The following is a 15,662-nucleotide window of genomic DNA, read 5'->3' as shown; positions in this document are numbered from 1 at the left end:
TCAATTAAAAGAAGTTGTACTATGGCTTAGGTTCTTTATTTTGGGTTTTTAAATCTCTCAGTATTTGCTGGACTGTGAGGTGACAGCAGCTGCCTTCTGGTGCAGAAATCTAATGCAGGGTGTTTTGCATTCAGTTTTCCAATGGTCAGCATGCTTTTCAGGAATTTCATTCTGGAATAAAAATATTGATTGGGGGTCAGATTGGCGTTTTTTGAAGTGCTGCAGAATGTGAAGTTTTCTCCTGTATTCTCTTCCTTCCTGAAAACTAACTCTTAACTGGTTACTGGTAGTCAACCTGTGCAGCAGTGAGTTAAGAAACCCTGTTCTTTTATGGCTAAACTACAGGGATCTCATACATCTTCCCAGCAAGCTGAACACTTGAGGGATTGCACGTGGAGATGTACACAGAAAAATAATTTTTAGTTGACTTCATTGACTTTCTGTACTGCAAGAGAGCTGTTTATGGCATTTCAGTATCCCTTTCTACTCTGGCTGTCAGTGCCTGTCCTCAGCAGTCTGTCTTCCTGCCTGCTCTTGCCTTCCCCTTAGCTGTGACCGTAACGGACCGTTCTAGGTTGCTTTGGATTGTGTAGGTTTGGTGTGGCTTTTCCTTAGTGTATTTTTACAGATGGTTGGCCTGGCTTTCTGTAGGCGTGGTGGTGTGAGGATGATGGCTGCAGGGAGCCTTTCTGCAGTCTGTAAGGGAGAGCAGGTGAGTGGGAGAGCAGTCTGTAGTCGTTCATAGACATAGTAATGGTTACAGCAGTTGCAGGAAGAAGTTGTGCACGTGTGTGTGTGTCTGTATGCATGCTTGTGTGTTTTTCCCAGGGGCTAGTGATGGCCTGTAGGCCTGGGGTGAGGAGGTTGGAGGTGTGTGCCGAACTCCTCTGAAAGGAGTGGTGCTGGCAGCTGAGTTCCCTGGTTGTGATCCAGGCACTGCAGCGAGGTCCTTTGGCTTGAAGAGGAAGGATATACAGCAGTGGTGGGGTTGTTTTCCTTTGTACCACCTTACTCCATTGTGCACCCTTACTCCTGCTTTAGTACTGTGACCATTTTGAAGCTGGAAAATGAGCAATCTTTTTTTCACCAACTGCTGGTTATCCCTAATAAAAATTAAATTAAAATTAGAAAAGCATCCCTTCACAGAAATGGTGGGCGATGCTACGACCGAATGTCCTGCTGGGGAAGGAAAGCACAGCTTCAGAGGCAGTAACTAGCTTCTGCTGAGTGCAAATGTAAGAAAATGTAAAGTGGCCTTTAAAAAAAATAGAAGTGCCAAATTTGCAGAGCACTTGCGTACTTACTTAGACCACTGTCAATGAAATGTAGCTAAAGCTCTTGCTATAAAGCTGTAGGTACTCACTCAGTGGATTATGATGATATAGCTTATAATAAATCAGAGACTAAAGACTTCCTTCCAGTTCTCTGCTTTCTGGAGCTAGTTTGGAAAGGTGTGGTAGGTTCTCCTCACTCAGTAAGTTTGTTTTTTTTAACAGGCACTACTTCTAACCTGGCAGTTCAGCTGTGATACACAGGGTGAGTGGATTAGAAAGCTGGATTCTATTTATGCAGATTGTAAAAGGGGGTGAGATCAAGTTTTGTATGCATTCCTATACTTGTATAATCTTAATCTGTACAAAAAAAAAGTGTTCTTGCAGCATGTATGGTAACCTCGTTACCTAAGAGATAACAACAGCCCTCCTTTCCTTACAGCTTTACTTTGGCACCTCTTGCTGTGCCACTTTTGTAGCAGTGCAGTACTACTTTTCAAAACTGAGCTTGACCATGTCACCTTCTGAAAAGGGAAGTGGGGGAAGGGGAGGAACGAGAAATATTTATTGTCCATTAAAGTTTGTCTACAGCAGATAATTGGCCTTTTCATGTCAAGACAGTGCCAGCTTTTGATAGAGGCAAACTGAGTGTTTGGAAGTTATTACTGCATTCCAGTGAACCAAGCCATTGGTGTCCTGTGCAATTGTGGATGTAGAATTCTGCTGTCTACAGGATTCAAGTGTAACCATTTGTTAACTGTATTGAAGGTGTGTCCTTTATGAAGAAAGTGTTCCCAATTAAAAAAAGCTGCTGAAGTGTATGTGCTTCTCTGGTCTTTCTACTCTGCCTTCTGCCACAGGCTTCCACTGTGCCATGGACCAAGGGTAGGAGATGGCTCCCAGGCAAACCCCAGGCAGTTTTCTGAAGGAAGCAGCAACACCTTTTCTCCCACTACTGAGCTAGCTGTGAGTATTAACTACCACGTACTTCAGGTTTGAAATAGCCTGCTGTACTGCATCCTTTCAGGAGAAAAGCAAAGAAAGACCACAGCATGTGAGGAATCTTATTTAAAGTATTTTAATTCAAAGTCAATCTTTCTTTACAAAATAATATGGAAAAGGTACATTGTTCAGTGTATGAATGTTAAATATAGAAGGAGAATTACCAGGGAAAAATGAAACTCATCCAGCCTTTTATTGTAGGTTTGCCCTCATGGAGATGTTAGAAGGTCACATGGCTTCTGATGTCATTGAGCTGCTTTACCATTTCCCTTATGCGTTCTCCCCTTCAAGAAGAAAAAACTCAAGTCAAAAAGCTGGAAGTCATTTTTGATTGATGACAGACAGTAAGAAAAGCAATTCATATGACAGAAGCAGAGAATGGGAGCGTTGTGCTAAGTTATTCTGTTAATTAAAGGCTTCATATAGACTGCCAAAAGATCCTCAGGCAAAAATGAGGCCTACAAGCAGATTCAGTAGTAGTAGCATAATATGACACATGCTACTGTAACAAAGTGGTACATTCTATGCTTTAGACTCTCAGTGTAAGCTGCAGGTGGTGCATCAGTCAGCCACAGGAGATAGAGAGGTAAAGTTTACTCTAGAAACTTGACAAGGATAGCCTGTGTACATGCCAGGCTCAAACTGCAGGAAGATCCTAGCTTGAACTTACTCTTCTTTCAGAACAGTCTGGATGCACTTGCTCTGGTAGGCACTGAGGGTGATGCTGGGTTTTTGTGGGGTGATCCCCTTTTCCATCATTTTCTGCTGGTATTCCTTCTTTATTTTAACCTAGACATTGTGTACAAAAGGAAGGACCCTCAGTCAGTGTTGGTGCTGCCTGTTAAAGGGAAAGTGTATTGTAGCTACCACATGTCACATTGCATTTTGTCTGGGATAAAATCAGCAACCATTTACACTGTTCCAGAAAAAGAGAAGAAAATGCTAGTACAAGGACTGGAGAAGGCATACACGCTTCCTTAGCTTTGCACTGGGTTGCAGAGGTTCTATTTAGGTTCACAATAAGGTTCAAAATAAATTAGCAGCAATGAGCTACAATAAAACAGAGAACAACTTTGTGTCAGTGCCGAAGGACTGTTCTAATTCAGTGCTATCATTAAATGAGTGTTACCAACAACCTAGCAGCCAGGCATTTCACCTCACCTGTCTGATTGCATTGCTCAAGTGCTGCAGCTGGTCATGGATTGTCTGCAATTCTTTCCTCATATCTCTTTCACTGTCTGACAGAACAGGAAGATGAGAGTGGAAATTGTGAAGTACTTTCTTCATCCTTCATGCACAAGAAAAGATTTGTTGCCAAATTAACTTAGTTTTAGACCTAGTTATGCTCAGATAACAAGAGCTTCACACATAACTGAAACATCTGTCATTCAGCCTAAAGCTTAGGACTCTACTTCCCTCAGAGCAAGTGAACTCAGTACTGAAAATCATCACTGAGTTGCAAAAGAAGCCTTTCAGAGGGCCAGTCTTCCAACAAACCAGCACAGAACTATCTGTCTACTCTTTTTCAACCACACTGGCACACTTACATATACAGCAAGAAATCCGCAATGAAACAGAAGGCAGTCTGCACTCACCTATTCATAATATCTTCTTGCTTCTCTTTGGCTTCCTCATACTTGTCAGCCAACCGCTCAGCCATTTCTCGCAAACTTTTCCTTTAATGTAATCAAGAAGTATTTATTTAGTTGTGACTTAACATGCAGATTGGCTTGGATGTAGAAACGTGACAGAGCCTGAAAAAACTGGAGGAGGGAATGAACCTACGTGCCTAATTACAGCCAGAAATGCATTCTCTTCTCAGAAAGCTTTCATGCAGGACCCTGTATAAAGTACTTTTTGCACAAAGTTACATCACTACTGATGTTTAACTTGATAAATGCAGACAGATAATACTCACTTTTCTTCTCGACAGTAATTAAGATCTTCCATTTGTTTCTTCTTCTGTCCCCACAGCAGCTTCACTCTTAAAAATAAATACATACATAAAATCCAACCACCCCCCACAACAATCCAGCTGAGTCAGTATATAGCCACATAACAAATACCACAGAAGACATCGAGACATGGGCAGCTGAGAACACTTCCTTGTTGGCCTCATTTAATAATATTAATCAACAACTACAATAAAAAGAAGTAGGGACAGTTATTCAGTGCAATTTTTCTTCTTATCAGCTTTGTCAGTTATTACTGAAGTCAAAGGAATTCCAAAGGGATTTCCTGCCATGCCCAAGCACAGGCAGACTGACTGTTCATCCACACCAAAAGAGAAGCATTTTTAATAGTGCTTCCTTGGTAACTCAGTTTTAATTTCTGGTGATTAAAGTCTTACATAAACTGAAGTCACAGAAAATGTTTTACTCAGACACATGAGTTAGTCCAGCAGGGGAGGTTTAGTGCTGGGTACTTAGGGACACTGCTCCACAGAGACTGCGTGCAGCACTTAATTTATGAAGGTTTTTTCTTACCTTTGCTGAATTTCTTCTTTTGCCAAATCCTGTTTCAGTATATATTCCTCTCTGAACACTTGTGTGGCTCTGCTAAGAAGCTGAAGGCATTCCTCAGGGGGAGGAGCAGCATCTTTATCAGCAGATCTGAATAAACAGGAGACAAATTCTTGCAAATGCTACTCTTCCCCGATCCTTGAAAAAGCTAAGTCACAGCATTTATGGTAGGAGCTCCAAGGACTCAGATACAAAAAACGAGGAGCCAGAACTCAATCCCTTTGCAATATTATAGTTTTTCTAATGAGAAAATCCCAAGGTGTTCTAAATGCTAGCAAAAAGTTCATACTTACTTTAGGAGCAGGGGGTTGGCAGAACTACGCTGCAGGATGCTTCGGATGTGCTTCTCAAATGAATGCTGTGATTCATCCAGGGCACGGAGAGGAGAAGTGACATCATCTTTGTCTTCTCTGGTACATAGTAGAGGAGGAGATGCAGGATGGACTGTACTTCTGCCAAAGAACATCAAGTGGAGAACTCTTAGAAGCCATGAACTACAACAGTTTAAACAGTAGTGATGAGTGAAGTGATATAGGTTGGTTATAGCCCCTCCGAGCACCTTTTCAGTACTAAATAACCAAAGGCTTAAGTGTTCCATCAGGGAACGTTCAGTAGGCAAACTTCAATATGTGCTTTGAGAGATGCAGAAATTGAGGGTGAAAGAATCAAATCGAATAAGAAATTTTGACATCCTTTTTGTAAGGCAGTCACAGACTTCATTCCAATTACGAACCACTTACAGGAGTGGCCTTGTAATGCACTCATAGGTATTTGTGATGCAGATCATTGTGGGCCCCAGGATGTCAGACACTATCCAAAATCCTTGAATTGGAGCAGATTGCCTGAAGGGAAGAAAACAGAATTATCCACTCAGAAAAACATACTTTCTTCCTGAAAATTGTGCAAATTCTTTAGGAAAAGCTCTATTTACAGCAATCACCTTAAGCCAGACACAAATCACAAAGCTAAGAACCACTCCCCAGGAGTCCTGCACAACTTTTATCATACAGCCTGATAATCAAATGTACCAAGAAAACACATCCATCAGAGAGAGGGAGCACCTATACAACCTGCCTGTTAATCAGAAGCAGAAATCTGCCACAACCCAGAAACCATTTTCCCCATGCAACACAGGTTAACTTCTCACACCACTGGCTATTTACCACCTGTACTGACTTCAGGAGCCCTTTAAACTAGATGACTCATCTGACTTGTGTTTGGAACACAGGTAAGGATTATCTCTTGCTTTTTCATTATGTTTAATACAGAGCATTCAGCAGAACTGATTAGGCCTCATTAAAGCAAGAAGATGCAGCAGACACAGATAACATACAGCCTAACCTGCAGTGCTTCCTGCCCATGAGCAAAGTACCTCAAGAAACAAGAGGCACTCTCAAGGCACAGCCTAGTCTTAACACGTGGGTAACAGAACACATCAGTGTTCAGGACTGTCAGGCAAAGCAAGCCCCAGAGTTGCACTAGGTAGGTAAACAGAAGTGGAATTTCTGCTAGTTTGACAGGTAACTTTAACACTCATGGGAACTTAGCTTACACATGCTGGTATACATTAAGGATATTGATGTGCAAATTGCTTATTTATGTTATTAGAATCCTGTTAAGTTGATTTTATTATTTTTAATAATGAGAATGCAGTAGAAGAGGGCAAATCATGCACGTTTTCCCAGAACAACCTTTCCAGATTCAGAAGCAGCAGAAAGGTTTTGCTTTTTACCTGCATGGCAATGGCTTTGTACAAAGAATATGTTCGACAAAGCACTTCTGTTCTGCACCCAGCTCCTGTAAACCGTCTTTGTCTTCTTCATCTGCAAAGGAGAAGTCTGTCAGAATAGACAGCGTCCACTTTGCAGGGTCAGCTGTCCTCAGTATTACCCAAATATTCCTGTGCTTGTTCCTAACAAAACATTGCTGTCCAGACAGTAACCATTTCCCTCTATGCACAGCAGGATCTCACCACTCACCTGAGACAAGGAACTTCTGCAGTTTGTTGATCCACGTCAACCCCACGCTGTGAACACCTGCTTCATGTGTGCAGTGGTATCTAGTAGGACATTTGGGATCTGAAATTTAAACAGCCAATGTTGTCTAAAGCACTGCAGGGAAAAACTCAACAGTGCCTGTTCAAATTCTGAGCTACGTGCCTTAGCCATGTCATCAGAACTGTGCATGTAAATCAAACACACTGTCAGAATGCAGGAACTGTTTAGAATTACTTGCATTATACAATATCTATCTCTATCCATTAGCTTTCAAGGGAAGACCAGTTAATGCCAGCAGACCAGCTTTCAGACAAGCTTTCTTATCCTTCCCAACCTGCCCTACAACAGCACCACGGGCCAGGCTAATAAACAGACACCAACTCAGTCCTCAGCACCTCCACCTCCCCAGCTGTACTGCTTGCTTACATACATAGATTATCACAGGTACAACAACTTCTGCTTTCTAATCCATAGCTGAAATAGTTCTGTATTACAGACATGCCCCTTGTCTCTGAATAGTCTTGTGATAATCCCCCTTTTATTCTGCACATTTTCCACAGCTTTAAGACATCAAGCACATCTTATTGTGATACTGCTTGAGACAACAGTAGCTGTCAAATAACTTAATCCTAACTTCAACTAAAAGACAACCAGCTGAGCTACACAACCCTACCTTGATGCAGTTTGATTGGGCAAGAGAAATCAGACTCCAAAGGCTCTTCCTCATCTCCTGATGCCAATTTCAGTGCAAGTTCCAGCTCAACACATTCAAACACGTACAGGGAAGGAACAATATCAGATCTTGGGTCCCACGATTTTTCTGACTGGAAAGAGCATTAAATTATTTTATGAGACATCATTTAAATAGAAATACCAGTGCAAATAACACTAAGTTACATAACAGAGGTAGGCAAGTGCATTATCATTGGAGAAATCTGTTAAGGTCCCCTTATTTTTTCATTAAGAAGCTCTGTGACACATGGTTTCTTCAGAACATCCTCTCAGAAATAGTTTACAGTAAGATTAAAAAGGCTGCACCTGCAGGATACACACAGCTGACCTTTACAACAGCAGGAGGATCACAGGCACTGGCTGGAACAGGAGGACTCACTGCCTCATTACAGAAGAATGCAGCTTTGGCACTTGGCATTCCCTTCGAGGCATCCTGCCATCCCGAAGGCAGGAACTTACACAGAAGAAGGAAAAACGTTGATAGAAATAAGACGAGGTACCTGCTCCTCATCTTCCTCTGCATCCAGAACCACACAGTGATAAAGCACACCCGATTCAGTGGCAATCACGAGGATGTTTGGAATACAAGGCAGGCACAGGACAGCACAGGCATCGTAGCCATAATTGTCTTCTGCAGCAGGGTGCATGGGCAGAGGGCCAAGCAGCTTGCCAAGATTCCCAGCACTGGAATAAAGAGGATGCATTCACAACACAAAGCGTAGGAGCAGAGTTCCCATGACTGCCTGCAGGATTTACTGAACGATAACTAGAGAATAAGGGTTAAAAAACAGAGAACAACTAAAGCAACAAACATGATGGTTTGGAATTCTGATATGTTATTCTTGGACTTAAATGTGCTAGCGCTACTACAGAGACATAAATTACAATACAAACCAGCCCAGCATCCATTACAGAATCCCAGCGAGGTGAAGAGACAGAGCTCAGAACCAAACTCACAAAGACCCTGTGAAACTTGAGGGTGAATGCAAGCCTACCTCTGCAGCAGGTTGATATAGGTGAGGAACGTCTCTCCATTTTCATACAAGATGTAGAGTGGAAAAGCCAGCACTTCTTCGCTGCCTCGCTGTCCAAGGATGCTCCTCTGGATGGGCACCAGCGGGCCGAAGTCAAACGCCACCGCTGTCTCTCCCAGCGATGCTGTGTAGGCTCTCCTAGGGATAGGTAGGAACAAAACTGAGTGAGGAACAGCACTGACTGTGAGAATACAAGAGTTTATCGAGGTCCACCTGTACACCAAATTACTCCTAACTGCCCGTCAGATCTCTGACACATGCTACTTTCAGTAACAAAAGCATGCGGGGAACACTTTCCTTCCAGGGCCTCATTTGTGGAAGGCCCAGCAGCCAGCCCAGCTTCACATGGTAAGGAGGGCACATGAGATTTCCTGTGTAGTACAGCAGTCTGTGACTCACTCAGTAGAGACCCTCAAGTTTCTCCTTTCTAATTAGTCCGAGAATCAAAATAAAAAGATAACCTATTTTCCTGCATTCCCCACTCAAGGAACCCCTTCTTAAGCCATCTTAAAGATAACACTGGTTGTTTAAATGACCATTCTGATGAACATCAGACTGTGCAGTCTGTTCCCTCTCTTTTAGAGAGATTAGGGAAAAAGGAGTGCTGCTACTGTGCAAGAAAGAAGTACAGAAGATACGAATAAATCCCTCGTGGATTTTCAAGGAAATTGCTCACTCATTAAAGATACGACTGAGAATGCACAGCTTATCCTACCAAGAGCATTTCAAAAGCTGAGGAGCTGCACAAACCCTTTATTGATGATCAGAGTCTCCTCCTCAGCATCTGAGAGTGTGATCACTTTGATGGGCGCCTGGGGCACCTTCAGGCTGTAGATCCTGGAGGGGAGAAGCAGCAGTGATGTTCGGTCAGCATCAGCTGCTGCCAACCTGCAATCCCTCCCACCCGCCCTGCTCTGACCGCTGTAGGAAGGGCACGGCACGAACTCAAAGAGCGACGAGGCATTACCTTATGGTGTTATCCGAAGTCAGGAGCACGACGTGGGGCTCCAGGGTCTCGCAGGGGTACCAGGCCGCGTGCTTCAGGGTCAGGGACGTGGAACTGGTGAAGAACCTCTCCGCGACGGGAATGGTGCTGGAACAGAGCGGAGACGGACGCTGTGACCGCACGGACGGAGGCGCTTCCGAAGGGCCACGGGGCGGCGGGAGCGGAGCTCGGGCCCCACCTGCAGTTCACCGTGGCCTTCCCGCCCTCGAACTCGGAGTTCCTGCCCCAGCGCTTGGGCAGCTCCACGACCGAGAGCCCTTTGGTGCCGATGAGAGCCACGTGGCGCCGCGCGGGGCTCAGCAGCGTCTGGTACACCTCGAACAGCGGCGGGTTGATGCACAGCAGCGTCTGCCGGGGGAGGCGGGCCGGGGCCGGGGCTCAGAGCGCGGCCCGGGCCCCGAGGCCCTAAGACCCTCCCCCGGCGGCCCCGCAGCCCTCACCTGGTAGCGGCTCAGCTCCGGCTCGGCCCCGCCGAGGCGGCGGAGGTCGATGTCGAGCAGCGCGCCGCGCTCGCCGTCCCACAGCAGCAGGTCCCCGTCCAGGCCCAGCAGCAGGCTGCGGATCAGCGGGGAGCGCGGGGCGGCGGCGGAGGACGGGGGGACGGCGTCGCGGAGACGGCCGAAGGCGGCGTGCTGCGGCAGAGCCGCCCGCCACTGCTCCGCCGGACCCCACTCGGCCGCCATCGCTCCCCGCCTCAGCTCCCGCCCAACCGGCGGCGCCGAACGCTGTGACCTCACGGCCACTTCCGCTTCCGGCGCGCGATGGCGGCGCCGCTGAGCGGACACCGGGCGCTGTACAAGGGCCCGGCCGCGCCGCCATGGAAGGAGACGTACCGGCGGGTGAGCGGGGCGAGGCCCCGGCGACCGCTCCCCCCTCCGCCGGGCTCTCTCCGCGCCCCTCCGCCCGCCGAGGCGCGGGGCGAGAGCTCCCGGCCCTGACGCGGCGCCGCTCTCCCGCAGCGCTGCCTGGAGCGCCTGAGGAGCAGCCGGGAGCGGCTGCTGCGCCGTTACCGCCGGGCCGGGCCGGGCCCCGGCGCGCTGCTGGTGCCCGAGGTGATGGAGCGCGAGTGGCGGAGCCTGCAGGCTGAGCAGCGCGGGCAGCGGGAGCTGCAGCAGGTCGGTGCCGCCGTGGGGCGGGTGGAGCGCGGCTCGTGGGGAGCGCCGGGACGGGGGATCGGCTCCGTTCCGGGTTGTGTGGCTTTCGCAGCGCTCCTCTCCGCGTCACCAAACGGAGCAGTGAGATTTGGGACCTCCCGTCCCGGCAGCGGTTCGGGCGGACGCTGAGCGAGCGCAGCCCCACCTGCAGCGCTGTGCCTTCCAGATGCCGGCGGACACGGACGAGCTGGCGGTGCTGGATGAAATCCAGCAGGAGCTGATCCTGCAAGGTAACTTCTCAGTGTGACTCCTCTGCTCCTATAGACCACACAGAACAGGGGAAACCTCCTTAGAAGTCTCTGCAGCCTCTTAAATGCACTGAGACGTTCTGAGAGCTCCAGGAGTTTAAGTGACATCTTAAGCTCTGTGAGCAGGAGCTGTAGGAGCCCACATAAATAAACTGGGAACACTTCTGAATTGGTGGCTGAAAAGCATTACAGAAACCCCCAGAGATTGCCTGAAGACTGTGGGAAAAGGTGGATTAACAGCAATGGCTTTCTTAAGCACAGTGTGTGCTTTAGCATTGTCTTAAGTTGGTAACAGATGACTGAGGTATTTTGTTGGTGTTTTTTTTGTTGTTGTTGTTGTCTTTTTTTTCCCCCAGAACAACTAGTTATAGAAGAGTATGAGCAAAGTCTGCAGTTTGATGAAGAATGCCTCAATGCTATCCTCGATGGCTTGGACACCAGCAACAAGATCATCTGCCCCGTGTGCAGAAAGTAAGAAAGCCCTCAGCACTGCAACAAGATCCTCCACTCTGCAGCAGCGTGGGCTTAGAACAGGCAAATGCAGCAGGCAAACAAAGACTGAATTTCAGCAAGGTAGAAAAACGTGCAGTGTTCTTGTTGTGAAGGTGCTCGCTGTGTCTCTCCTAGGAACCACCTGACTGTGAGGCATCACTCGGTTTTCTGCCAGTGTGGGCTGGACATCCCTGCTCAGGTGAGCTGTGCTGTGAGCGATGCCCTGCGAGGTCTGTGCCTGAAAACTGCCTCTTCTTCACAGATGTGACAACTTATGTGTAAGAAGTCTTCTTAGCCCCTTTTTTTTCCCCATAGGATATGACAGAAGAGAAGCTTCGGTCACTTCTAGAGAACACTATAACAGAGCACAGTCATAGGTGCCTTCACAACCCGGAGTTCACAGTTACCAGTGGAATGGAGGAGGAAGCCAATCTTCTCATGACCTGTCTGGTGAGTCAGTGTCAGGTTCCTGCTTCCATCCTCCTCTCAGTTACACAGACAGAAGCCACGAGTCCACTGATCCCAGAGGTTTGCATTGCTGTTTTTCCACGCACTTCCTTGAAGTGGTTTTATTTTTGACCACCGGCCACAGAACAGCTGAAGTTTACTCTCCCTGTATTATGGGATCTTTTGAGGTTCCTTCCAGCTCAGACTAGTAAATTGTGTGAACTTATTTGTGTGCACAGAGCATTCGAGTACCTACACAGCAGGAAGTATTAAGAACAGAGATTCCAGTCTTAAACATGAATAATTATCTTTTATACATTATGACAGCTTGTCTTAACCTTACCTTTCTTAAAGGTCTGTGACTCCTGGATGATCCTCCTGTAAGTTGCTTCAGCTGCTGCTTTTTCAGTGACTTCAAGAATAGAACTCAACCTAGAGCTGCTACTGTCTTCTGATGTGTATATATACTCATGTCTGCTGTGTCAGAAATCCTTCACAAGGCAATGCTACTGCCTTAACCTGCACTTTTGATGGCACAGTCCATGTTTTTATAATAAATGTTTCATCTTTCATGTCACTGTCAGTGTATCAGTGATTGCACAGTTTGCATCGGGCTTCCCCTCTAGCCTCTGGTCCATGAGTGTTTTTCATGTATCCTTCTGTTCTAAAGCACAGGCGCCTCCTCAGTCGGTCCACTACACTCAGGACTGATAAAAGTGGCACTGGAATCTTCAGAAAGGTAAAAGCACTCATGAAGCATTTCATCCCTTCTCATTTTGTCTTCAGGCTGAAATAAGAGGCAGCTCTTTAATGCACAACCATGGGGTGTGCAGTTCCCCAACACAGCAGGAGCACCTTCCTCCCACAGCCATGATGGAGGCAGGAAGGCAATCTGTATTTGAAAGAGCTAGAACAGCCCTAGAAAAAACTGCACTAACACAGAACAGCTCTGCAAGCAAATGTATTAACAGCTCAGGTCCGGACACACAGTAATATCACTTTTTGTGGCAACTGGTCAGCATGAAGAGAAACCACTGTTTTTCACAGAGTTGTTAAACAGATTTTATTTTCCACATTCATTCCTCATGGTACAAAATCCACCAGGCAGGCCCAGATAGTAACGTTTGGGAACTTCATCTGGGCTGCAACATAACATAAATACAAATGCCAAAATACAAGTGAGGCTCCTCACTCTCCCATGATTCTTGCTTCCAAATTCAGCTACCTTCTCAGCTGTGGTATTGCTGTCTGGAGCACTGCTGTGTAATGCCCACACTGAGCACTGTTTCCTACCCTACTGACACTTAACAAAGCTTTTAAGATCTTCGAGAAACTTAATGTACTCCTGGTGCTCCAGTGCAGTGCTGAGCTCAATTAACTCATCAGCAAACGTGTTATCCACTCCTCGATCAGCCAGGAAATCCATTAAATGGTCATACAGAGCCTGCAAGCAAGGAACAGAAAACAGCCTTAGCAGAGCACGCCTGGGTACAGCTTGCTTCTGAAATGTCTGCTTGTAGCTGCCATCACCATCTCCCAGATGATCCCACCAAGCTGTGTCCTGGAGCAGATAAAAGGGACAACAGGAGCCACACAGAGCTCTGCCCTCTATGTAATGCCACGGGGCTTTGGGGGTACACTGTGTCGGCAGTGTCTGGAAAGAGGAGCATCTGACGTCTCTCAGAGACTCAACCTTTCACCATCTGCACACCATTTCTTTCTTGCTTCAAACTCTACTTAAAAAAAGTAAACGTTTTCACTCTTGCAAGGCCCCCCCTTGCCCCTCATAGGCACAGATTTGGTACTACTGCTGAGTGCAGTATGGCAGTGTCTGTCTCATTGCCTCCAACTAGCCACAATAAACCAATGCTTCATTTTGGGCTTCTGGAATAGGAGTAAAACATCAATCTTACAAATCTGAATTAATTCTGTCTCAAGTCAGAAAGAAAAGATGCAGTGTGGGATACTCTAAAGCACATTAAGCAGTCTAATATCAATGCTTTCCAAAGAGAGAGACAGCCCCAGAGTGAAGCACACAATGCATGGGCTCCAACTAACAACCCTTTCCAAGCCCCACACTGGGAATATATGCACAGGTATCAAGTTCTTGGATATCAGTTTTTAGTGTCACCACTACAGAAACATATCTGATAGCACTCACCCAGTCGAGGGACTCTGTATTCAGGGTGTAGTTGGTGTCCTTCCAGTCTGATTCTCCTGTGGGCTGAAAGCTGACCTCCCTAATTGTGAAAATGTCACTTTCTTCTTCTCCCTCATGGCCAACCTGAGGCAGGAAATGAGATGCAAGATTAGCTCTAATCCCGGGACACCATTGAGGGCTAGGAATCCTAGGCTGCAGGCACAGCCTCAGGGCAAGCACTGAAGCTGCTGCTCCCCCCCCAGCACATGGCTGCAGACAGCACTGATCTGTTAGATTTGTAAAACAAACCACACAGATCAGCCTGAGGCAAAGCTCTCAGTTCTATTCTCTCCCTCCTTTGTTTGCTTTTAAATAAACAAATCTCTGCCTCTCTTTGCAATGCCTCACACACTGCATTGAATGTGTGCAGTGTGGGCCATTCTTACATTCACCCCATCTCTGCTGCACTGCTCACACTGCAGTGCCTCACTCCCCCCTCCAACGTCAACGAGCTGATAGGAAAGCCCGGTCAGGATGTGAGGAGCAGAAAGGAACCTCTCCCCTCAGCTTCCTCACAAACATAAATCTTCTGCATTAGGAGGAAAAGAAGACTGCATTTTCTGCAGACTCAGAAACCCACGAAGCCATAACACAAAGCAGGGAACGCCCGCAGGGCAGCGCTGCTCACCTCATCCTCGGGGTAATGGCAGTCGAGAACCAGGGTCTGCTTCGTATCGTCCTTAACCACTTCCACCACGAAGTTCGGGGTCGATGTGATATCGGGCTGAGGAAGAGAAGCGCTGTGTCAGCGCTGGGGTCCGAGCAGCAGCCGCGGGGCACCCGCACGGCCCGGGCGGGGACGGCTGCGATGCGGCCCCGCACCGCCAAGCGCCGATCGAGAGGGAAAAGCGAAGCGGCGTTTGGGGGCCGCCCCGCGCCCACCTCCTCCTCCTGCTCGTCGGGTTTCTGCTCCTCCGGCCCTTCGTCATCCACCGCGGGCGGGATGCTGTTGTTGATGTTGAACGTAACCGTTATCCTACAAAGGACGCGGGACCGTCAGTGCCGCGCGTTCCCGCCGAGCACCGCCCGCATTTCTCACGTTCGGAACCGCGGCGCTCACTTCTCCCCGGCGACTCTGCGCAGCAGCCGCGCCTCGGTGCCGTGCACCTCCAGCTCCCACCCGCCGGACACTTTGGGCAGCGCTTTGTGCTTCTGGATCTTCCGCTCCTCCTTGATCTCATCCGTCAGGAACTGCGCGAACGCTTTGTCCCCTGCGGCGGGAGGGAAAAGCTGAGCACCCCCACCCCCACCCCGCGCCGCCGCTCCGCGTGCGGGGCCGCTCCCCGCGCTCCCCCCGCGCTCCCCCCGCTCACCGTCGGTGTGCAGTCCGCCGCAGCCGCAGGACGCGCCGCCGGCCGAGTCCCGCCGCGGGCGGAGCAGCGCAGCCCTCCATCCGCCGCCATCGCTCCGCTGCCACAGTGAGCGCGCCGGGACCGGCGGCTGCGGGAGCGCGCGGGGCGGGAGGAACGAGAGCGCGCGGGACGAGGGCGGCGCGGGGCGCACAGCGGCGGCGGCGGCGCGGAGGGCACGCGCGAGCAGCATGGCGCGGCGGGGATG

General features: G+C 48.2%; 3 protein-coding genes across 3 annotated transcripts; 1 reads left to right on the top strand and 2 right to left on the bottom strand.

Annotated features, from left to right (window-relative positions):
• Window positions 1-2,331: 2,331 nt before the first annotated feature.
• Window positions 2,332-10,247, bottom strand: NUP88 (nucleoporin 88). The gene is made up of 17 exons (XM_065731748.1): window positions 10,005-10,247; window positions 9,743-9,912; window positions 9,526-9,651; window positions 9,309-9,395; window positions 8,520-8,696; window positions 8,025-8,208; window positions 7,466-7,616; window positions 6,775-6,873; window positions 6,528-6,618; window positions 5,536-5,637; window positions 5,089-5,247; window positions 4,760-4,885; window positions 4,192-4,257; window positions 3,869-3,949; window positions 3,435-3,561; window positions 2,944-3,062; window positions 2,332-2,557 (listed from the first exon to the last, which is right to left on the bottom strand). Exons 1-17 carry the CDS (start codon window positions 10,245-10,247, stop codon window positions 2,494-2,496), a joined length of 2,172 nt encoding a protein of 723 aa, XP_065587820.1. The 3' UTR covers window positions 2,332-2,493.
• Window positions 10,248-10,325: 78 nt separating this feature from the next.
• On the top strand, window positions 10,326-12,482 carry RPAIN (RPA interacting protein). Its single transcript, XM_065732176.1, has 7 exons — window positions 10,326-10,403; window positions 10,524-10,707; window positions 10,853-10,948; window positions 11,323-11,437; window positions 11,594-11,657; window positions 11,774-11,908; window positions 12,260-12,482. Exons 1-7 carry the CDS (start codon window positions 10,326-10,328, stop codon window positions 12,287-12,289), a joined length of 702 nt encoding a protein of 233 aa, XP_065588248.1. The 3' UTR covers window positions 12,290-12,482.
• Window positions 12,483-12,953: 471 nt separating this feature from the next.
• C1QBP (complement C1q binding protein) lies at window positions 12,954-15,662 on the bottom strand. Its single transcript, XM_065731721.1, has 6 exons — window positions 15,419-15,662; window positions 15,166-15,316; window positions 14,988-15,081; window positions 14,734-14,829; window positions 14,067-14,189; window positions 12,954-13,349 (listed from the first exon to the last, which is right to left on the bottom strand). The coding sequence occupies exons 1-6, from the start codon at window positions 15,645-15,647 to the stop codon at window positions 13,200-13,202; spliced, it is 843 nt and encodes a 280-aa protein (XP_065587793.1). The 5' UTR covers window positions 15,648-15,662; the 3' UTR covers window positions 12,954-13,199.

The sequence above is a fragment of the Cyrtonyx montezumae genome, unplaced genomic scaffold (assembly GCF_038088225.1).
Source record: "Cyrtonyx montezumae isolate F1298 unplaced genomic scaffold, pur_monq_1.0 scaffold_15, whole genome shotgun sequence".
Lineage (NCBI taxonomy): Eukaryota > Metazoa > Chordata > Aves > Galliformes > Odontophoridae > Cyrtonyx > Cyrtonyx montezumae.
This window is presented reverse-complemented; position numbering and strand designations above follow the sequence as displayed.

Excerpts from the sequence above, each read along its gene's own strand:
- RPAIN (XM_065732176.1), top strand. The coding sequence starts at position 10,326 with ATGGCGGCGCCGCTGAGCGGACACCGGGCGCTGTACAAGGGCCCGGCC. Across the intron at positions 10,404-10,523 it reads GGAAGGAGACGTACCGGCGG|CGCTGCCTGGAGCGCCTGAG; the intron begins GTGAGCGGGGCG and ends GCTCTCCCGCAG. Across the intron at positions 11,438-11,593 it reads ATCTGCCCCGTGTGCAGAAA|GAACCACCTGACTGTGAGGC; the intron begins GTAAGAAAGCCC and ends TGTCTCTCCTAG.
- C1QBP (XM_065731721.1), bottom strand. The coding sequence starts at position 15,647 with ATGCTGCTCGCGCGTGCCCTCCGCGCCGCCGCCGCCGCTGTGCGCCCC. Across the intron at positions 14,830-14,987 it reads CCGACGAGCAGGAGGAGGAG|CCCGATATCACATCGACCCC; the intron begins GTGGGCGCGGGG and ends TCTCTTCCTCAG. Across the intron at positions 14,190-14,733 it reads GCCATTACCCCGAGGATGAG|GTTGGCCATGAGGGAGAAGA; the intron begins GTGAGCAGCGCT and ends TTCCTGCCTCAG.
- NUP88 (XM_065731748.1), bottom strand. The coding sequence starts at position 10,247 with ATGGCGGCCGAGTGGGGTCCGGCGGAGCAGTGGCGGGCGGCTCTGCCG. Across the intron at positions 3,562-3,868 it reads CAAGAAGATATTATGAATAG|GATGAAGAAAGTACTTCACA; the intron begins GTGAGTGCAGAC and ends TTGTGCATGAAG. Across the intron at positions 3,063-3,434 it reads TGAGCAATGCAATCAGACAG|GTTAAAATAAAGAAGGAATA; the intron begins GTGAGGTGAAAT and ends CACAATGTCTAG.